The sequence below is a fragment of the Hemicordylus capensis genome, chromosome 9 (assembly GCF_027244095.1).
Source record: "Hemicordylus capensis ecotype Gifberg chromosome 9, rHemCap1.1.pri, whole genome shotgun sequence".
In the NCBI taxonomy this organism is placed as follows: Eukaryota; Metazoa; Chordata; class Lepidosauria; order Squamata; family Cordylidae; genus Hemicordylus; species Hemicordylus capensis.
The window spans coordinates 8,827,276-8,849,963 of record NC_069665.1 but is presented as its reverse complement, the minus strand read 5'-3'; the positions used below and the strand labels follow the sequence as shown (position 1 = coordinate 8,849,963).

The 22,688-nt window shown below is 44.5% G+C and overlaps 1 protein-coding gene across 1 annotated transcript in view; it reads left to right on the top strand.

The window, feature by feature from the left end:
- The window catches only part of CDYL2 (chromodomain Y like 2), an 86,982-nt gene extending 64,557 nt beyond the window's left edge, over nucleotides 1–22,425 (top strand). Inside the window, exons 4-7 of the mRNA XM_053271343.1 lie at nucleotides 5,914–6,086; nucleotides 7,491–7,701; nucleotides 11,384–11,527; nucleotides 17,228–22,425. Coding sequence (XP_053127318.1) covers nucleotides 5,914–6,086; nucleotides 7,491–7,701; nucleotides 11,384–11,527; nucleotides 17,228–17,386 — 687 coding nt within the window. The 3' untranslated portion in view covers nucleotides 17,387–22,425. The remainder of the gene's footprint in view (nucleotides 1–5,913; nucleotides 6,087–7,490; nucleotides 7,702–11,383; nucleotides 11,528–17,227) is intronic.
- The last annotated feature ends 263 nt before the right edge of the window (nucleotides 22,426–22,688 follow it).

Sequence of the window (22,688 nt, the reverse complement as noted above, 5' to 3'; positions counted from 1 at the left end):
AGCCACAGGCAGGAGTTGAAAGGGGCATGCCCTCTCTCCTGCTGTTACTCCCCTGCAACTGGTACTCAGAGGCATCCTGCCTTGGAGGCTGGAGGTGGCCTGTAGCCCTCCGACTAGTAGCCAATGATAGAGCTCTCCTCCATGAAGTTATCCAAACCCCTCTTAAAGCCATCCAGGTTGTTGGCTGTCACCACATCATGTGGCAGAGAATTCCACAAGTTGATTAGGCATTGTGTGAAAAAGTACTTCGGTTGGTTGGTCCTAAATTTCCTGGCAATCAATTTCATGGGATGGACCCCTGGTTCTAGTGTTATGTGAGAAGGAGAAGAATTTCTCTCTATCCACTTTCTCCACACCATGGATGATTTTATAGACCTCTATCTCCACGCAGTCATCTTTTTTCTAAACTAAAAAGCCCTGGGTCTTGTAGCCTTGCCTCATAAGGAAGGTGCTCTTGAGGTCCCTGGTCATCTTAGTTGCCCTCTTCTGCACCTTTTCCAGTTCTGTACCTTTCATTGTGATTTCTGATACAGGTCATTTCTGTACCTTTCACTGTGAGATGAACCATTGCACAGCCTTAGACCAGTAGTGAAGGTTCAGCAGATCTGAAACACTTAATAGTTGAGAGTTCTGCAGGCCTCGCTGTGGAATCTCTAGCAGGCATTTCCTTTGAAGGCTTGATTACAAACTAGTTTTGTGTGAAAGAGCAGCACACAAGGGTCATTCTCCAAAGGTTCTTTGAATCTTGCTGATGGCACAAGAATAGTATCATAACCCTTCAGTTTGATTTTTCAAGGCAAAGGTTTATGCTACTTTACCCTCCATTCCTTAAAGGAAGTTTGGGTCCTGGTGATTGCATTACAGTTCTCTGCATGTCTAAAAAACACAGGGCAAACATTTACCTCGCAGAATGTCGAAGCTTCAGCTATAATGTGTCATTAAAATCAGGTTTTTCCAGGCCTCCTGGAATCAGAATTCAAAGGAGGCACGCTAAGGTTTTAGGCACACAAATTTGTGATGATTTTCTTATTAAGTCTATTTCATTTCCTTCTTCTAATCCAGCAGTCCTGAAGCTTGGGTCCCAAGATGTTAGCAACATAGGAAACTGCCATATACGGAGTCAGACTCTTGGTCCATCTAGCTCAGTATTGTCTACACTGATTGGTAGCAGATCTCCAAAATTTCAGGCAGGAGTCTTTCCCAGCCTTACCTGGAAATGCCAAGGAATAAACCTGGGGCCTTATGCATGCAAGCAGATGCACTACCACCCCAAAGTGGAATATCTTAAAGCAGTTGATATCATGTATAGTCACCCATCCAAATGCAAACCAAGGCAGACCATGCTTAGCAATGGGACAATTCAGTCTACAATGACTGAATGATGGGAGTTGTAGTCTTGTGGTAGCAAACATTAGCTAAGCTGGGTCCACCCTGGTTGCATATGAATGGGAGATTAGAAGTGTGAGCACTGTAAGATATTCCCCTTAGGGGATAGAGCCGCTCTGGGAAGAACAGAAGGTTTCAAGTTCCTTCCCTGGCTTCTCCAAGATAGGTCTGAGAGGCACTCCTGCCTGCAACCTTCGAGAAGCCGCTGCCAGTCTGTGAAGACAATACTGAGCTTCATAAACCAATGGTCTGACTCAGTGTAAGGCAGCTTCCTATGTAAAGAAGCTATGTTAGGAAGTTCCTAACATCTAGGGGCCCAAGTTTCAGAACCCTTTTTCTAAGGTCTTCTCCTTGCTGCCTTTTATTCATTGCCATTTTAAACTGTAGTTCTGAAGGTTACCTCCAAAAATGGTTTGGAAATGAGTATAATACAACCAAGAGTGATATTCACACATTACGTTGTGCGCCTGGACGATCTCTGTACAGTATGTATGGATTGCTGACCTGTATTCATGGACAGTCATTCACACACTGGGGCGATTCTCACCATCGCCCTGGGCAGGCGGGGAGGGCGCGGGGAGGGGGGAGGCTGCGTTCCACTTACCTTCCCCACAGATGACCAAGCAGGTCGGCTTCAGAAGCACCCCCCACCCCACGCACCCACAAGGACAGCCCAGTTCTATGCAGCTCCATGAATAGGGTTGCCATGTCCCCCAGAATTTAGGGTAGCCCCCAGATTTTGACTCCTCCACCCGGCTGCTAAATTCCACCCAGATTTACATGGATTTCAAATGTGTTGCCCGGATTTTGCTCTGGATCCGATCACATGGGAGGGCAGAGAAGGAGGGGAAAGTATATAGATCCGTCAAATAAATAAATCAATAAAATGCAAATGAGCTGCCTTGTAATTTGCATGATATGCAAATTAGGCCGCCCAGATTTGAGGCGCTTATGGCAACCCTATCCATGAAGCACGGAGTAGGGTGGAGGGATCTGGGGCCGGAACTTGTTGCTCCAGCCTCCAGGCACCCCTCAATGCAATGCTCAGCACACAGAGGAGCACCCAGGTAGTTTTGGAGCCTGGACCTAAACGCCTTTGGAGCCCACCCACCCGCTGGCTGCAAGTCAAGCACCATCCCCCGACGCACGCACACGCAGTGTGTTTAACACATGGGTTCTTGAGGGCACAAGCTACAACTGGACTCACAAGAATGTGAGACTATAAAACAGGTGTCTTTGTGCACATTTGCATTAGCAGAAACATTTCAATACTCAACTTAACACATCCCATCCCACATATTTCTTTCTCCAATTCCCCCCTCTGTCTCTAAAGCACCTTGCACAGGTAGAAATCACACTCAGCTGCCCAGCACAGTGCAGGCCAGCAGCAACCACACCACCCAGGACACAGTTGGTACGTCTTCAGGGCCCTGCTAAAAACAAACAGAGAAGGAGATGCTCTTATTTCGGCAGGGAGCATGTTCCAAAGCCCTGGGGCAGCCACAGAGAAGGCCCAGTCCCAAGTTGCCATCGTACGAGTTGGCGGCAACCATAACCGGATGGCTCCAGATGATCTTAATAGGCAACAGGGTTTATTTTATTTATCTATGTATGTATGTATTTATTTATTTATTTATTTATTTATTTATTTATTTATTTATTACATTTATATACCTCCCCAAACCAAAGTCTCGGGGCTTTTCACAACTACAATACAAATAAATAAAACATTAAAATCAATCAAAACGCAGAAAAGGCCCTCTCTTAAGTACCCTGAACCTATACTGTTAAGGGCTTTATAGGTAATAACCTATATAGGTAATAACTTACCTGGAACAGCCTCTATTTCCTGTTCCCACTCCCTGGTTAAAAACTGTTCCTGCTTTGTGCCTATTCTGCCTAGTGAGGATGCATGTTTCAAATGCTCTTCATGTGCCCAGAAGTACACTAGAGACCTTCTGTTCTGAATACTCCCTAGGAGAAAATTGTGTGAATGGGATCCATCCTGTTGCAAGTGAATGAGTACATCAGAACATAAAATTGGCACTTACCCTTCCATTTCCCCCATGTTAACTACCTATTTAGGAACTGATGTATGTGTGTGTTTCTATTACAGCTGTCCCATAGCACAGGGGTTCTCAGTGTACCCCTTCTGTTGGTAGTTCAGCAACTTTCAGCTTAGGTATCCCGCTGACATTTTCATGGTGTGTGTGTGTGTGTGTGTGTGTGTGTGTGTGTGTGTGTGTGTACAAATCTAAATATTACACTGCTGAGACAGGTGCTCCAGTCACCGGCTTACATCCAGATGAAATTTACTTATGAGTATTCCAAATGAACTGGTTTAAAGTTACTCCTATTAATTTCAATAAGACTGCTTAGAAGCAGGATGGCGGTAGTGTGGAGGACGCAGGAGGGCACTGAATACCGCCTAGGAACCCTTCAAGTACCCCTAGGGATACTAGCCCCCCCACTCGCTATAGTAAATACTGACAGATCCACTGTGGGATTAAAAGTTCTTTGGACCATGCTTGGGGAGCTGTGTCAGTTTCAGCGCATTGAACCAGTGTCTGGGGGCTGCCCTTATCCTGCTCCCTTTCGGCCGCTATGCTGTGGGTCCTTACACCCTGGGTGCTGCTGCACTCAGGCCCTGATATCATTGCATCTGTTTTTGTTCTGGCACGGCATGAGGCTCCTAGACGACCTAATGTCCCCTCCCGCCTCCTCTGCACTGGGGACTTGGGGCTTGCTTGGCCAAGCCCCAGCGGTGTCACCAAACTGGCATGGCACTGCCCCGTCCTAGTGAGAAGAGGCAACCCCTCTTCTTGCACTGGCACGGGGAGGTGTGGTCACGTCATCAGATCGCATTGGTGGGTTGTGGCGGCAGCGGGAGGGGGGCCTCCTGGCCCCAAAGCAGCGGGAGTGGGGTCTCCGGGCATGTGGTAGGAGGGCATCCTCAAATCTCACCCCAGGGCTGACTTCAACCTTCTTTTGCCATGGCAGTCTTGCAGGTCGTTGAAGAGTGCTGTCATGTCCCCCGTCAGTCTTCTTTTCTCCAGGGCGCTTTCCAGACTAGCTGCTCAACAGCAGCAAAATGCCTCCGTTCAGGCAAGTTACATTCGAAATGTAAACAGCAGGGGGAGCAGTCATGCAGAAACTAACAACCCGAAAAAACAGCAACTTCCTTACGCCGGATATACGACGTCCTAGCTCTATATCACAGCAATTAAATTTGAAACAAGGCACTGGAAATGTGAACGGCAGCCTGCTGTCTGCATAGGGACTGTGGTGTCACAACACAGGAAGTGTGGAAGCACACTTCCGAGATCCTCCATGATCCCATCGCAGGGTCTACTCTGGAAAGCGCCCGGGCTAAACACTCCCAGTTCCTCTAAGACGTGTTTTTCAGACCCCTGAACAACTTGTTACTGTCCCCTGAATCTATTCTGGTTTGCCCACATCCTTTATAATGTGTGGCATCCAGAATTGTTGCATTATATTGCACTGAATATTGTATGTAATGTTTCTATAAGTATGTATATCATACTGTATTTATTGTATTAATATCCTGCTTTTCCACAAGTGTGCAGGTTTTAAAAATTCAGATCATGGTAAGGAAAGATATAAAAGCATAATAATAATAATAAAACTCAGTAACAAAAGAACACATATATAATGTAAAAGAGCAATTTAAAAGATCAAAATCCAGATACTGGATAAAGTATGTGTATCACCTACAAAGATATATAGCAGGGTCTATAAGGTGCTTATATTAGAATTTAGGTAAGATGCAACTTTATTTGAAACATAATAAATTAGGTGATGATCATTAGGTAAAAGGCAGATGATTCATCAGCTCAAAATCTTAAAGCAATTTGCTGTCTTCATAATATGGCCCAGGTCATAGGAACAGAGGAAGCTGCCACATACTGAGTCAGACCCTTAGTCCACCTAGCTCAGTATTGTCTACCCAAACTGGCAGTGGCTTCTCCAACCTTGGAGAAGCCGCTGCCAGTCTGTGAAGACAATACTGAGCTAGATAGACCAATGGTCTGACTCAGTATATGGCAACTTCCTATGTTCCTATTGTACTGACTGGCAGAAGCTCTCCAGAGTTTGAGCCCAGAGTCTCTCCCAGCCCTTCCTGGAGATGCTGCCAGGAATTGAACCTGGGGCCTTCTGCACGCAAGTAGATGCTCTACCGTCCCACCCCCGAAGGGGAATATCTCACAGCAGGCAGCACTCAGATACAGTCGACCATCCCAAAGAAGCCAGGGCTTAGAAAAGGGGACAACTCCTGCTCATTGCCACACGACCAGCTCTCCTCCCCAACAACTGTCCCCCCTTGAGGTTGGCAAGGATTCTATCGAAAACAGATGTCAGGTATATCTTTGAGATGACTACGGGTTTGAAAAGCACACAGAGACCTCCCGAAAACCATGGAAATCACATTGGCCACATCAACCTAGTGATCAGGAGTCATGCTTAGTTGCACATGTCAATGAGCCGTTTGTTTCCCCTTCTCTGCAGATCATGAAGGAAGTCCGGCGAGCGCTGTGCAATGCGTCGGCCGATGACAGCAAACTCCTGCTTCTCAGCGCAGTGGGCAGCGTCTTCTGCAGCGGCCTGGATTATTCCTACTTAATTGGCAGGTTGTCCAGCGACAGAAGAAAGGAAAGCACTAGGATTGCAGAAGCGATAAGGTGACCTTGATTTACTGAAGCCTCAGGCTGGAAATGCAGGGTGATTGATTCCGATGAAGATTAGGGTGAGCAGGGTGGTAAAAACAAGCATGTGCCTATTCAACGTTGATTATGTGCCAGTCATTTCTTTCAGCTCGTGCTGGGGCATGGTTCCATCCCTGGCAGCATCTCCAAGTCAGGCGGGGGGAAACTCCTGCCTGAAACCCTGGAGAAGCCACTACCAGTCAGTGTCTCAGCGTATCAGTGTATCAACCCTGAACTAGATGGACCAATGGTCTGACTCAGTATAAGGCAACGTCCTCTATTCCAGGCTGACAGACTGGTTTTTTTGAGAGCCAGAGTGATGTGGTGGTTAGAATGTTGGACTTGGAGTGGGGAGACCCGAGTTCAAATCCCCATTTCAATCAAACCATAAAACCTCACTGAGTGATTCTGGGCCAGTCAATTTTCTCTCATCCTCACAGGGTTGTTGTGAGGGTAAACCTAACCATGGACCCTACTCTGGGCTCCTTGGAGGAACAGCAGGATATAAATGTAAAAATAAACAGAATCCTGATTTAGAGGATTCAAGTGTAGCCTGCATGCTATATAGCTTTAGAAAGATCTGCATATTCATGACTTTCTGCACATAAAGTGGTTCTTTGCATAGTGCCAGATTTTTAATTTTTTTAATCATGAACAGGATTCTGAACCTTACTGAGGAGGAGTGTGAATACATTGCTTAAAGTTAAATTACTTCACTTATCTGCAAATGTACTCCCAGAGTTATAATGTGGCTTTGCTTTAAAGCAGGGGTGTCAAACTGTGGCCCTCTCACAAAGCTGGAGACAGTATGGTTTGCAAGGAAGCTTCCATGTTCAGAGTCAACTGATTACCACATTCTGGAGATGAATATCCAACTTGTGGAATTCTCTGCCACGAGATGTGGTGTTGGCTACTAGTTTGGATGGCTTTAAGTGGGGTTTGGATAACTTCATGGAGGAGAGGTCTATCAGTGGCTACTAGTTGGAGGGCTACAGGCCACCTCCAGCCTCAAAGGCAGGATGCCTCTAAGTACCAGTTGCAGGGGAGTAACAGCAGGAGAGAGGGCATGCCCTCAACTCCTGCCTGTGGCTTCCAACGGCATCTGGTGGGCCACTGTGTGAAACAGGATGCTGGACTAGATGAGCCTGCTTAGGCCTGATCCAGCAGGGCTGTTCTTATGTTCTTATCATGCTTCATTTGTGGGCTTTCCGTGGGTCTCTAACTGCCTACTGCCAAAGTCCGAATGCTGTGCTAGATGGACTTTGGGCTGAATTCTCAAATTCTGCATTGAAATCTCTGTGTCTATCCCCTACCCCCAACAGAAGATGCACTGTTTGAGAATGTAATTCATAGCAGTCTCCCTCTTCCTCTCTGTTTTAGGGACTTTGTAAAAGCATTTATTCAGTTTAAGAAGCCAATTGTGGTTGCCATCAATGGCCCAGCTCTTGGGTTGGGTGCCTCAATTTTACCGCTGTGTGACATTGTTTGGGCAAGCGAGAAAGCCTGGTTCCAGACGCCATACGCAACCATTCGTCTCACTCCAGCTGGCTGCTCATCATATACATTTCCACAGATCCTGGGGGTTGCTCTGGTAAGATCCCTTGCTGTACAGTAATTTACTGTGGTCCTGATACAATCCTGCACAACAGTGCACTGGCATTGAAGAGGTCCGTTCCAAACTGGCAGTGCAGACGGGTCTCGCACCTTCATCCATACCCTCCGGTGCAAACAAGACTGCATCTGTTGTCTTGCCTACTAATAAAAATGATGAAGAGTCTTGTGGCACCTTAAAGACTTAACAGATTTGGATGTCGTTCTCATGACCAAAATGGGGAGAGCTAGGGGTAGGGTTGCGTAGCCCCCGGATTTTGGTTCCTCCACCCAGCTGCTAAATTCCACCCAGATTTACACGGATCTCAAAGGCACTGCCCGGATTTTACTCTGGATCCAACCACACGGGAGGGCAGAGAAGGAGGGGAAAGTATACACATCTGTCAAATACATAAATAAATAAGATGCAAATTAGTTGCCTCGTGATTTGCATGATATGCAAATTAGGCCGCCCGGATTTGAGAAGCTTAACTATGGCAACCCTAGCTGGTGGCAGGGGAGAGAGATGGGCCTGTCTTCCCCCACATGATCAGCAGCTGCCCGCACAAGATGAGTGGTAGGGGGAAGGAAGCCAGCCCGCTAGACAGCCCACAATGCACCGTATGAGCAGTGCGGCTCCCTGGGAAGCCTGGATGCTGCCGGGTCGCTCCAGCTACAGATATGGTGCAAACGAATAAATTCTGCACTGCAGATAGAGTTGCCGGTTTCACCCGGATTTTGAGCATCTCACCCAGATTGCTTAGCCCACCCAGATTCACCCAGATTTCAGCTTTCTTTTTTTTTTTTTTAAAGCAAAACATGCAAAAATTATTTCTGCTCAAAAATTATTTCCAAGCCAATTTGCATAATATGCAAATTAGGCACCCAGATTTGGAAAGCCAGAATATGGGCAACCCTAACCGCAGATGCTGCCGGGAGCAGCTGTCAGCAGCCCGAGCAAGCACACGTCCGGGCAGTGAGGTAGGAGGATCCTTCCAACTCACCTTTCCCCTGGATTCCGAAACAGGGCTACCTGGCGGAGGACGCACCAGGATCGGGAACGATCCCAGCAGTTTTCACAACCGGCCTTACCTGTTGCGCCAAGGGCACGGTTCTTTCCTTGGGTCCGAGACAGAGCAACACACACACAGGTGGAAGATGAATAGCTGCCATTTCGATCAGAGAAAGATAAAGAGGTAAAAGGCTTACATCCCTCAAAACACACACTACCGGGGGATCCCATCACGGTAGGAGATGTGGCTCTCGGCAGGGGTCCGAGGCATTTGCACGCTAGTCCATCTGTGCGATCCAATTAGCACTCTGAAGGGGCCGCCTTTTATAGCTAATTACAAATAAGCTTCACTTGCTGGCGAAGAGACACGCATGAGCAAAGCATGGCCTACTCAGGTGCACAGGGAGACCGTATAATGAGCCACGTTCTCAGACAGAATGCTGATAAGGCGATGCAGCTAATTATATCGCTAACCAAAACAAGAAGCCCAGTAGAGTTGAGAGAGAGAGAGGGAGAATGCTGTATACAAGCCACTCACTCTCAAGCAAGATGCCTTCTGTGCAGGGACTGGCGTATGCATTACACTACATTTCATGGCTGAGATCCTGACACAGAAACGCTCAACTTTCCCTCCTCATGATACAATGGCCTTGCCCCACCATGCCACTACACTACCCAGGCAGGGCTGGTCGTGAGAACAACCTCTTGTTGTAGCATAAGATTGGAGAAGAGAAGACTACGCGCAGATACGATAGCTCTCTTCCAACATCTGAGGGGCTGTCGCACAGAAGAAGGAGTGGACCTTGTTGCACATGAAGGCAGGACTAGAACTAATGGGTTGGAATTGCAAAGCAGGAGGTGGGTTGGTTGGTTGGTTGGTTGGTTGGTTGGTTGGTTGGTTGGTTGGTTAAATTTATATACTGCCCTTCCTAAAGTGGTTCAGGGCAGTTTACATGAAAATCAAAAACACATAATAAAACACTTAATAGCAATAGCACTTACATTTATATACCGCTTTATAGCCGGAGCTCTCTAAGCGGTTTACAATGATTTAGCATATTGCCCCCAACATTCTGGGTACTCATTTTACCGACCTCGGAAGGATGGAAGGCTGAGTCAACCTTAAGATCAAAAAACATTGCCTAGACGTCAGGAAGACCTTTTCAAACAAGAGGTTTTTCAACAGTGGAGCGGTGTGCTTCATACAGTGGTGGGCCCTCCTTTGCTAAAAGTTTTCGAACAGAGGCTGGACGGCCCTCTGTTAGGGCCGGGGTGGGCAAACAGGGCCTTCCAGCTGTAGTTAAACTACAGCACCCACCATCCCCAGCGGCAATGGAGGGCCAGGTTTGCCCACCCCTCTGTTAGGGCCACCCAGTCTGCTGTAGCAGTTCTCTGCACTGAGCAGGACCTTGAACTAGAAGACCTCCAGGTCCCCTCCACTGTTTCCTCTAACAGGGAAACAGATGTTGTTGACTACAACTCCCAGCATCCCCAGCTAAAATGGCCTTTGGCTGGGGATTATGGGAGTTGTAGTCAACAACATCTGGGAATCTCTGTTAAAGGGAACACTGGTCCCCTCCAACTCTGAGATTCTATCATTCCTGCTGCAACCCATTTTCATGTTTGCTATCAGGCTCTTGCTTTACTTCTGAGATGCCCTGTTGAAGGGTTGTGTTGGACATGTGTGTTTCCAGTGTCTGTGTACAAATATGTTGTTGTGGGCAGGTTTGTATATTACAAAATTATAAAGAAGAGGGTCCTGAACTTCCTCACTGTAAAGGCTGCTTGATAGCAGAACCATCTGCCTCATGATGGCAGTGGTGGACTCTCCATTGCTGGAGGTTTTCAGACAGCTCCACAAACTTAAGTGCACACAGTGTCTCTCATTGCACTGGTCCAGCTGCACGTTCATAGTTCTGGCAGCGAGCTGATGCTTCCCCAGAGCTTGAGACTGTAGGAAACCCAACTGCACCCAGTTTCCTGCATGTGCTGGGGGAAAGAGCCAGTGTTGTGGTAGTGAGCATGAATTGCCCCCCTTTGATAAGCAAGGCTCGCCTTGGTTTGCTTTTAGATGGGTTACTACCTGTGAGCGCTGCCTACTGTACGATATTCCCCTTAGGAGATGGAGACGCAGCTCAGTGGTGGAGCATCTGCTTGCATGCCAAAGGTCCCAGGTCTACTCCCTGGCAGCATCTCCAAGTAGGGCTGAGAGAGACTCCTGCCTGCAACCTTAGAGGGCCATTGCCCGTTAATTTAGACAGTCATGAGCAGTGTTCCCTCTAAGGCATGCACATGTGCTTGCGTGCTCACACACATTTAAATATCCGCTCAGTTGATTTTGGATCCCGCTCACATGTAATCAAGAAGGTCCCACTCGGAATATACTTGTGTGCACACTGCCTGGATATTCCCGCCCAGAAGAAAATTCATTCCGCACACAGTTGGGGGGGAAATTAGAGAGAACACTGGTCCTGAGGTAGATGGACCAATGCTCTGAGCACCGACAGAAAGCTTCCTGTGTCCCTATATAACTCCTCCTATTTTGCTCTCCTCTCCGATGGAATTGCTCTGTTCATGGGTGTGAGAGGAATAAGCCCAGTGGGTTCTTCCACGTCACTTCGCAAGCCATGCTTCTGCCCAGTAACTTGATGCGGGTGTTTGGTCTTTGCAGGCAAACGAAATGTTGTTTTGCGGAAGGAAGCTGACAGCCCAAGAAGCCTGCAGCAGAGGTCTGGTCTCCCAAGTCTTTTGGCCCACAACGTTCAGCCAAGAAGTGATGCTGCGAGTGAAAGAAATGGCTTCCTGCAGCGCAGTGGTAAGAGACACTTACCAACAGCAGGCCCCTGGTTCCAATATCACCTCTGAGAGAAAACAAAACCCTCTATGGATTCAACAGTACATGCGAGCATTAACAGAGAATCCAAGTAGCATGCACTGAAATTTTAATATAATCATAATAAAGCCATGTGATTAAAAGATCATGCAATTTGTAATAATACTGGATCAATAAAAATAGATCTGTGTGTTTCAATAAAGTTTATGCAAAGTAGTCCTTTAAATTAGGCCCAACTTAAAAGATTGGATCCATGCAGGCTGAGCTGTTAGCGTCTCCCATCAGAAGCTACCAGCTCGACCCTCATGGTGGGTAAAGACCACTTGTAGAAAGAGATCCTCCAGGAAACTGCCACTGAAGAAGACATCACAGTTGAAACGCATCTGGCGAGAAAATAGGACTCATCAGGAATTATTACATGAGACTTCATCTTGGGAGTATCCACTTCCACTTCTCCCGTTTTACCAGCAATATATCTTTAAAATAAACTGTGGAGCCAATCTTTTAAGTTGGACATAGAGAAGCTCTTCACATGATCTGTGTGAAGAGCTTCAGGTGGGTCTGTGGGGAGAGCAGGTTAACTTACCCCTCCCTGCAGATGGATCACCCAGCCTCCCCTGGGCAGCTGGATTGCCTGCCCGGACAATTACCAGCTCCGTCATGCCTGCTGGTGCAGAGCAGCAGGGTTTGGGGGCGTCTTGGCCGTGTGGCACCAACACACAATAAATTAACCCAGTGTCTGGGCACCCTCATGCCCAAAACCTGCGTTAAGCGGCTGCTGCTTTGGAGGGCTCACTGCCACACTGCTGCTGGATCAACGTGGCTCCTCGTGGTTCTCACATGCACAGAAAACCAGGCTGGGCTTCCTTAGCCTGGCTTTCTGTGTCCATGAGAATAGCCTCAGCGACTACTGTAATGATTATTTTGCATAAATTTTATTGAAACACACAGATGTTTCTCTGTTAATGCTTTCTCCAATGTCACCTCTGCCAGGAACTCACTAGATGGCCTGACGCAAGCAACCTCTTCCATCCTCCCTACTTATACCATATTTACCAAATACAAGACGACTCTGAATTTAAGACGAGCCCCTTAAAGATAGAGGTTATATACCTATATTTACCGCAAAGGAAGAGGCCTCTGAATGTAAGACGGTGCCCTGATTTCTAGATCAAAGAACGTGGGGGAAATCTAGTCTTGGGTTCAGGAAAATACAGTACCGTGCAACATTCCAGTGGCCTTGTAACGGAACGTGCGCAGAGTTGCACAAGAAAGCTCTTGCACCAAGGCACAAAACTGCACAAATGGGAGTTGCGTGATGGACAGCCCCTGGGAATAATGGTCATGCAGTGTACAACTGCATTTGTGCAATTCTTGAGTTTGTGCAAGAGCACTCTTGCACACTTACGTGCATGTTCCATTGCACAGTATACAGAATGTTGCTCACTGTGTCAGCCGCCATATAAATAGTCACCGGCAGTCCGACTAACAACTGTGCTTGAGCAAAGACGTTGTGCTAGTGCAAGGCTGCTAGCAGCCCAGACCAATGTGGCGCACCACATGCGCACAACCTGTGGCACACCTCATATGTTTTAAAGGGAACTTGAGTGCAATAGTGCAGTTTCAAAAATCCCTGCAACTTGGCGCAGCAATGCATTTTTCTTGCGCTAGCACGTCGTTGGTTGTACAAGCGTAATGTGAGGATGCCAGCCATCAGGGTTATTGTTAAAGGGTTTGTGATGGGGAGTAAGTCCACAGTTTGTGAGATTCCAGTGGGTGGGCATCTGCAAAGAAGAATCAACAGGCAGAAGGGATGGAGGTACTTTATTCTTCCACTCGGGCCCCTTGTTTCCCCCAAGCAAGGCTCTGAGACTAAAAAGAGCCTACTTGGGTAAGAAATGGGGAGTTGTGAGGGGAATGCTAACTGGGCAAAGAGGCACCTATTTAACGTGGTGATTCTCTTTATTTAGCAGGGGAAGAGCAACTGGCCCTATCCATCCCCAGCACAGGACCTCCAGTGACTGTTGCTGGTGTCAACCTTATGTTTCTTTTTTGATTGTGAGCCCTTTGGGGACAGGGAGCCATCTTATTCATTCATTCATTCATTCATTCTCAATGTTAACCGCTTTGGAAACTTTTGTTGAAAAGCGGTATATAAATATATGTTGTTGTTGAATTAGTGGGCAGGGGAAGAATTAATCACTTCCATCCTGTTGCCCATGGGTTTTCCCCTCCAAATACCTCCAAGCCCTGGAAGTGTCTGCCTAGCCCAGTACAATATCCCAGTGAGGTGGGCTCATGATGTCACAAGCACCAGCCACTCAGCATCATTTTCACAGCCCTGCTTTTTGAAGAATGCTTCCGTTGAGCAGGCCGAGGTTTCTCCGAAGCCACCAAAAAAGGCAAGGGGTAGGGGTTCACCACCACCACCTTTTGTATGAAAGATGCTAGCTGTGCTGCATGGCTTTGGCAAAGATATAGCCACTCCTGCTTTCACTGAAAAGATCTGCAGGCACAGCAAGGCACAGAGGATTTTTAATTAAATGAGCTGTAGATTACATCTCCTCTGAGATACTTGGAAGGAGATACACAAAAGAAACACACACTGCAGAGGCATTGTAAGTCCTCTCGATTGTGCCAATAATCGTGGATATTGATCTGACAATGTCTCAGGCCTGATCCCGCATTCTTCATTTCTCATCATTATCTCCCAAATCCCCATTTCAACGTCTGCTTTTATAACATGCTGCAATGTAGCCATCTAGGTCAGAAGGGCCTATGAAAGGGGGAAGTGGCCAGGAGGATTCACAAGTCATGCTAAGAATCGATTGTATTTTATTTGTTTGTTTGTTTAAAATGTTTATACCCTGCCCCTCTAGTACACCACTGGCTCACACAACGTTTATAAAATAGATACAGTGTAAAATACGACTAATAACATTAACTGGGGGTGTTTTCCGGACTACGAGATTTGCAATGGGTAAAGCGTTGCAAAGTGTGACGGAATAGTGCAACAGTTTCAAAATGAGAGTAAAGCGTTATTTAATATTTCGTTGAAGGCTGGTGGCCATTCATATTTTCCGTCCATTGCAATGTGCTTTCAAGGCAGGACTGTCCATATTCTCCATGAAACGCGTTTATCTGTCCCTCTTCCTGCTCCATTTAGGCCGGAGTTAGGGTGTGACGTAAAAAATTTTTTAACTTCCCAGCTGCCTTGCACAAATCCACCAGCAGGGGGAAGCACCATTTCAAAACAAAAATCTAACTTTGTCCTGCATCATTCCAGTTTTGTGCAAGGAATAACCGGAGGGAAATTTTTAAAAATCTTTTTTTTTTTAAAGGAGAATGAGGTGGGGTGCATGAAGAGATCCTTTGGAGTGACAAAACAAAGGAACTGCTTCTTGTGGGGGTGGGGGGAGCGAAAGGGAATCCTGTAGCAAGCCAGAAAGAGGGAAAGACAGGAACAGCCGGCACCTCAAGATAAATAAATAAATAGGAGGGAGGAGGCGGAGTGGAGGCGAGCGCTCCTCCAGTGAGGGCTGTGGGACTGCACAGAAGTAAGTGAATCATGATTCATTTCAATGGGCTTCCTTTTAAGTAAGTGACTGTTCTCTCTCCCTGCCCTTTGCCTTGTAGTAAGCAAGTGGGATTGCACAGAGATTTAGTTCAATGAGCCTGCTCTTCAATAAAAAGTGCATGAGAAAGGGATGGATTCAGAAATCTGCTCAGCTGCACTAGTATGAGTCTCTGGGCAAAGTAGCAAATGAAAAGGGGAATGCTCAAAAGAACCCCGGTGGAAAAATAATAATAATAAAACCCCTCCAATCTCCTCCTACCCCCTCCCCTTCTGTGTTGACACGCTCAAGTTATATTGGAAGCAAGCGGAGGAGGAGGGAAGTGTGAGGTTTGGGATCTGTGATGAGGAAAGGAGGAGAAAGCCAAGATTTCTCCCTGCCTGTTTCTCTTTCCATGGTGAGGGGATGGAGGAAGCAAGTGGAGGGGCCAAAGAACTGTCCATACTGCGCTGCAACGCATAAACTCGGTTGCAAGCCTCCCTACCACAGAAAAATACAGCTACTTTCCTGCAATGCAATTACCATGTTATAGGGCCATAATGCATCATTAAAATTCGGAACAAGGCATCGGAAATATCGATGGCACCCTTCTGACAGCGCAGGGAGTGCAATGTCAAAACACTGGCCATATGGAGGGGCACTTACGGGACACGTGGCAGCGTGTAATCTGGAAAACGCCTATTAAGTTAAATGAGTTAAAAATCTAAGCTAAAACCACAATCAGAATGACAGTTGTTTTTTAAAGTTTAAAATCAAAAGTTGTTTAAAAAGCTAAAAACTGAGAATTATAAAAACTAAAGAACATACCAGATATAAGCAACAGATGAAACATTAAGACGCTTCTTTACAAAGATGTGTTTTTAGTTGTTGTTTTTAAAACAATGAGGGAGGGAACATGGTGAAGCTCTTCAGGGAGGGCATTCCAAAGCCAAGGGGCAGCAACCAAAAAGACCCTGTCTCTTTCCAAACACTAGGCTCGTTCTCGCAATTGAGAACCCGCATGTGCTCCTTTTTTCTGGTTGACAGTGAGTTTAAAACAAGGTCAGAGGCAGGGAGCTTGCTCATGTGCCAAGGCCTAACTGGGTAGCACAGGTATTTCTTCCTACCTCATTCCAAAGCTTGGGACAGAATCTGGGTAGGATCTGCCTAGCTGGTTGTGCTCACGAGCAAGCTCCCCACCTCTGGCCTTGTTTTAGACACACAGACAATCCGGAAACAGGAGCTCACACAGCTCCGGAACTGGGGGGGGGGTCCCCTACCCTAAGAATAATCACAAGAATGTGTTGGGAATTCTCTCTGGTAAGAGATACCCTTCTATTACAGCAGAGTGCAAAGAGGCAAAACACAGCGGAGTCTGCTCAGGCATGCGTGTCTGCTAAGAGCCAAAATAAACTTGGAGCCAGTTCATAGTTTCAAATCAATATGAAGAGTCTTTATTGGAAAACTCCATTCTAGATAGGAAAGTGGAGCGATAAGATCTCTAATCTAGCTAGCTAGCTGGACGCAGACAGATGCTGTCTGCATCTCTGTGCACACATGGTGCAGAGAGAGAGGCGAGCATGTGTGATAGGGAGAAGAGAGGGAGGGAGGGAGGAAGGAAGTCCCTGAGAGTAGCAATCTACATCTCAAAGGGATAGTGTGAGAGCAGTAGAGAGGAGGAATGACCAATGTCTTGACCCCTCTAGCCCTCTGACTCACTAGTCTGTCCCCCTCTGTCATTGAGGCATGAGACAGCGCAGAGTCCTTCATTTCCAACAGAATGAGCCTACTGTTTTTCCAAATAACTGCGTGCAAAGGATTAACACAGCACGTAATGTGGTACATATACCCATTCATCATCATCATCATCATCATCATCATCATCATTTGAATGTGACTCCCTACAAATATAGCTATTCAGTGTGAAGGATCCAGTGGGTGCATATTTTTCTGTTCTTTTATGCAGCTTTATTTTTATGTACAACACTTATATAGATCTATATACATATATGGCCTTTGTGACTGGGGATTATGGGAGTTGTAGTCCAACAGCATCTAGGAACCTAAGACTGTGAACCCTTGACTCAGAGCACAGACAGGATATGGATCATTATCATTTCTTTCTTAGGTGTTAGAAGAATCTAAATGCCTGGTTCGGAGCTTCCTGAAATCTGGACTAGAAGATGTGAATGAGAAAGAATGTCAGATGTTAAAACAACTCTGGAGTTCTTCCAAAGGACTGGATTCATTATTCAGCTATCTGCAAGACAAAATTTATGAAGTCTGACATCGCCATGCAACTTGAAAGAGGGCAAAAAAAAAAAAAAATCCCAAGAGGGGAACCAAGTGATTTCAAGCATTTAAAAGGATTCTTTGAGGTTTGCAAACAAAATAACGTCCAACCCGGATCTGAGAATTCCTTCAGAGGGATTTGTGACAGTGTATCTAACATGCAAACCTATGGTTGTTTCCTTGTGAGTTCAGTGACTGTTTCCTAACACGTTCAGTCTTGTTTGACAAAGGGAGAGGCAGATGTGTTACCGCACACCACCTTTGCCAAGAGCTGAATCTTCTACACATATGGCTGGAGAGAAATGTACATTCCACAGGCTCAAATGCACTAGTTGAGCTCTCCGAGGCACACGGCAAATATCAATTTCTTAATCTTTATTTTTCTTTAATTTATTCTTGCAACTGTAAGCAACCTGTCTGTGTGTCAGCCTGAGATACTTCATCTGGAATTTCATTCAGTGCCACACTTTTGGGGCCCTCTTTAGAAATATTTTAATTCTTCAGTTTTGTTTATTAAAATATTAACAATGGAATGCATTTTTTAAAGATATATAATTTATAAGTATGATGTATACAAATAATTTTGTTTTTTTTAAAAAACCTACTTGGATTTTTCCTCCCTGCTGGTGAATTTATTTAGTGTGTGTGTGTGTGTGTGTGTGTGTGTGTGTGTGTGTGTGTGTGTGTGAGAGAGAGAGAGAGAGAGAGAGAGAGAGAGACTGTTAATTGCATTAACATGTCATTATTTTCATATTTCCCTGTACTGGATAAAACCTTTTGCACAAAACATCTTTGGTTTACTTTAACATAATGAGCTGTGTGAACAAGAAAAAGAGAGTAAAGCAGATGACACGCAATCTTGTGGGGCATTAAAAAGTAACAGCCATATCTGTGTTTCTATATGCAGAAAATTGTACCCAAAGGTGCAATTGTCTATTCTCTCTAGAAGGAGTAGACAGCATTGTTTAGATTAAATTCCTTATGGGAAAGCAGTGAAATGCCAAAGTTGCAAGTGTGATATACATCCTCTTTCTCTTCCTGACGACTTAGGGCATAGGGTAGGGTGTGCTGTATTTATTTTTTTTAAAGGCTAATATGTTTACTATTTTTCTTATTAGCTGGACATTAATAACAGGGTGCATAGTGCCCTAATGGTGGTACCAGCTATTGATTAAACAGCCCCTTTGTGCTATGAAATAGCACAATATTTGACCCTCATCAGAGTCTTCTTCAGATGGGATATAACTACCGGCTGGAAAGCTTTGAGAGATGCTAGCAGGAACCTGCTAGATAATGAATTAAATGAAGGACGACTTCCATATTTTGGCTCTCAATGGCTGATTGCTCCATCAGGAAACTGCAAGGTGATCTAAATTTCTATCAGGACAACTTATGATTGTTTGCTCTTTGAATGGGACTCCAATATTCCTGGGCAACAATGTATGGATTTTTCCATACAGCATTAGTTTACTTTATTGTATGTAAGAAATCCCTGAGGAACAGGAGGAACATGTTCTTTGAATGAAGGGAAGTTGCTGGTGAACCCGATCCATGAGCTTTGAAGAAGAAGGGGGGTTCAGGAGTGCTCTACGTTGGCTTAACTTTCAGCTACTGTACTGCGATAAAATGCTTGTTGTTTTTAAATTGCAAAGAAGAAAGTACTAGTCAACAGTACTAGTAGTTGGAGAGTACTAGTACTCTCCAACTACTAGATTCCATGGAGTAGAGGGATTTTGCCAAAAAAGAAAGAAAGAAAGAAGTCCCTTTTGTCCATTCATTGACCATTCATTGCTAAGTATATAATCCTTTCCATTTAAGTTCCACTGAGGAGAGGGATGTTCTGAGCTTCCAAATGAGGCCATTGGTCTCCTTTTGTTTTGTTTTATGCTTGGTACAGCACCGCCTTCTGGTTAGAAGGCATCCATGGAGATTTCCTTGACTGGTTTCTGGTTAAGATTTGTCTGAATGTTTTTGGAAAGCAATATTAAAGGTGGCTTGTGGAATCATTCCTCCCCACATACATCTAAAGTATAGACTATTTTTTTCAGTCATGATTAAATAGCTGTCCTTATCTGTTAAGGATTATGGATGGTCTCTCAATAAATTAACACATCATTTGCTACTGAAGTCCTATTCTTTGGAACTCATCACATGAAACAGGGTTATACTCTGAAACATACATTTTGTGGGTTAAATGTTTGTAGTATATGACATTAAACAAACTGGGAGCAGGGAAGAAACCAACCCTGTAGCAAAACACCCAATTTGGTTTTGTTTTGGGTTGTGTGTGTGTGTGTGTGTGTGTGTGTGTGTGTGTGAAGTTGTACAACTCCAAGTAATGTGTCAAATATTGATGAACCAAGGCGAACCTTTTCCATTACTAACACTTGCCTAGTGCATATGTGTTGATCTCATTCTTGGGAATATGAACTTGTGACTGTAGAACAAAGAATTATACTACAACTGATACTGCAACATGAATAGTTTCAATGGCATTTTCTAAATTTCCACATTTTCATTGGCAAATGGGTAGATTATAGTTTCTTCATAAAATTAAGCTCTAAAGCATTTAAACTTTTAAAAACATTTTTCATACCTAGATGGTTAATCTAATTTCAGTTTTTCAAAGAAGACAGTAATTATGTAAGAGGGAAATGCCTTCCTCATTTAGTTTGAACGTTCTCTTGTCACTGGGAATTCCGCTGTAGAGGTGTTCTGTGCATACTAGCCTGGACACCATTATTAATATTCACAGTATTTAAGAAAATAAATGCAAATTTGTTGTTAAGTTTGTTATATTATTTCTTGTAAATGGTTTTGTACAAATCTTTAAGGAGCAGGCAATTTTGAATTTGTAGATATGGAAAAGTAAGCAATTCATTTCCGTGTGTTTGTTCTGCATGTATATTTTTGCTGTATATAAGGTGTGGCTTAGTTGGGTTCCCTTCTGTTTCAATGAATAAGCTTTCAGACTTTAATACAGTATATATTTTCAACAATATAAACTTTTATATTTCCGTGGTAGATTAGGGTAAGCGTTTTAGGCAATCCTTTCCCATGAATAACCATTCTTTTAAGCTCAAGCTTTCTGAGTTTGTGCCAATTATTTTCCGCTTAGAATAATATGCTGATTTCCCCCCCTCTTTAATGCAGGTAGATTCTTTATGTTTCTGCTTTTGCTTTTCGACCTTGAAATAACTGAGTTGGAAGTATAATTTATAAATTTACTGCATTTGTGAATAAGCCTTACCATTAGGTTGAATCAAACATTGTGAACTTCATAAGTAAGACTGAGGGTCCAGCTAGACGTGATGGTCCCATGTTTTAGATATTTAAAAAAGCTAAAGAGGATAATTGTATCCCAAGAAAGGGAGGTGCTGAAATCTTTCCCTACCCATACTTTTTTCCACCCCTTGCCTTTGCTACTTTTCTCCTAGCCAGAAAAAAGTTCCATAAGGAGAGAAGCAGCTGAGGAAGATGGTTTGGGTAATCAGTGGGGAAATTCTGCACAACTTGCATCCCAACACATGGGCTATCTCACCATCATATCTAGTTAGACCCTAAGGCAGAGGTACTCAAACTTGGGTTCACAGATGTTGTTTGTCTATGACTCTCATCATGTTGGGAGTTGTAGTCCAACTATATCTGGGGACCAGGTTTTCTGGGAATCCCTGTCATGAGGACTTCCTCCAAATAGCAGCATTCAGACAGCTGGCAAATTCAGAGTGCAAGGCCTTAAGCTTTTTTCTTGTGACATGGATAATACGGGTTGTTTCTTCTAAACAACATAGTTAGGCTTGTAGACATGGGCTTTGTTCAATATTATAAATGGTGCATGTTGTTCACCCAGTCGTATCAATCAAACTCAGGCTCTTTTTTCTCTGTGGCTGGGTCTATAAAAGTCAACTCTGGCTGAAGCCAGCTCTCTTTAGGAGACACTAAAGAAGTTTACATAAGAGACTTAATAGACAATCTTAATTGTAGTACATTTGAGTACTTCATATCCTGGATGTTTGATCTCTGTCTACCCAATTAATCGTATGTTTTAAAGCCATACTAAATCCCTTTGCTACTAGTTTAAATACTAAATGGAAAGTCAGTCACTAATTCACTGGCATTGTCAACAGGAGTTTGACATGGAGATGGGATACAATAAATGATATATCTTCCATTTGAAAAAGGACCAAAGAGTTCCATTATTCTGACCAAGCATTCGTTAGAAAATGAACTAGTTTCACCTGTATAGTAAAGAACAGCTGTTGACTTCGTTCCTACACACATTTCATTTCATTCTTATGCATTTCAGGGAGAGATATAAAAGGCAGGGTGTCTAGAAAGGTCTATCCACTGAAAAATGGTTGGGAAATGAGAAATGGCCAGTAAATGATGGAGTCTATTGGTAAGGCTTATCACGAAACCTCGGAGATAAAGCGGAGAACCAAAAACTATTAATGGAATTTGCAAAATTTGCCTGTGAGAACTTATTTAATTTCTAATGAGTAGCTTGCACAAAGGAATAAGTCTTCAGATTAGACCTTTAAGTTATTTTGTTTTCTGAGTACCATAGGATAAGTTGGAAGCAGATTCTAATATTTGTGATGATGACACGTCCACAGTATAATGAAGTCGAGGGTATGGGGCACCCCTTAATCACAGTGTTGTAAATAATGTTTCTGAAACTAGTACAGTACGGAGGGACACGTATCGTCCGCTATATCAGATATTGAGGTCATTTATATAACCAAAAACGGAATCACTTCTAACCAGGTTCTCCTCTTACCTTGCTTCCACACAACCGAAAACTGGGAGCACACACGACTCCCAGACCTGAGTAGAACACAGTTTTTGATTGTGTGAATGACCTCATTGACTGTCTAGATCAAATTGTACACACTATATTTGTTGATGGTCCTGTAAACTAGTGTATGAACACATTTTTCTGGGTGCCTTAGAAGTTGTATTTTTCATGTGTGTTAATATGCAGTATTTATACATTGTGAGAAGCTGCTTTGAATAAAAACATTGAAACTTCCATTTGGTGACTCTGGGGTTTTAAAAGGAGCCATGGTCCATTCTGTCAAAGAGTGCATCCAAGTATATTTTTAACATTGCCAAGGTCCAGCTTAAAGTGAAGATAAATGCAAGGTTGTTTAAGCAATCTCAGTGGGTTCTTCACCCAGCGCGTGCATTGGCCCAGAATCACAACCTTTATTACAGCCATACAACAAATTAGAGTTTGACCCTTCTATTTTGTCTCTCCCTTCATGCTTCAGGAAGACTGTCCCATCTTGTTTTCT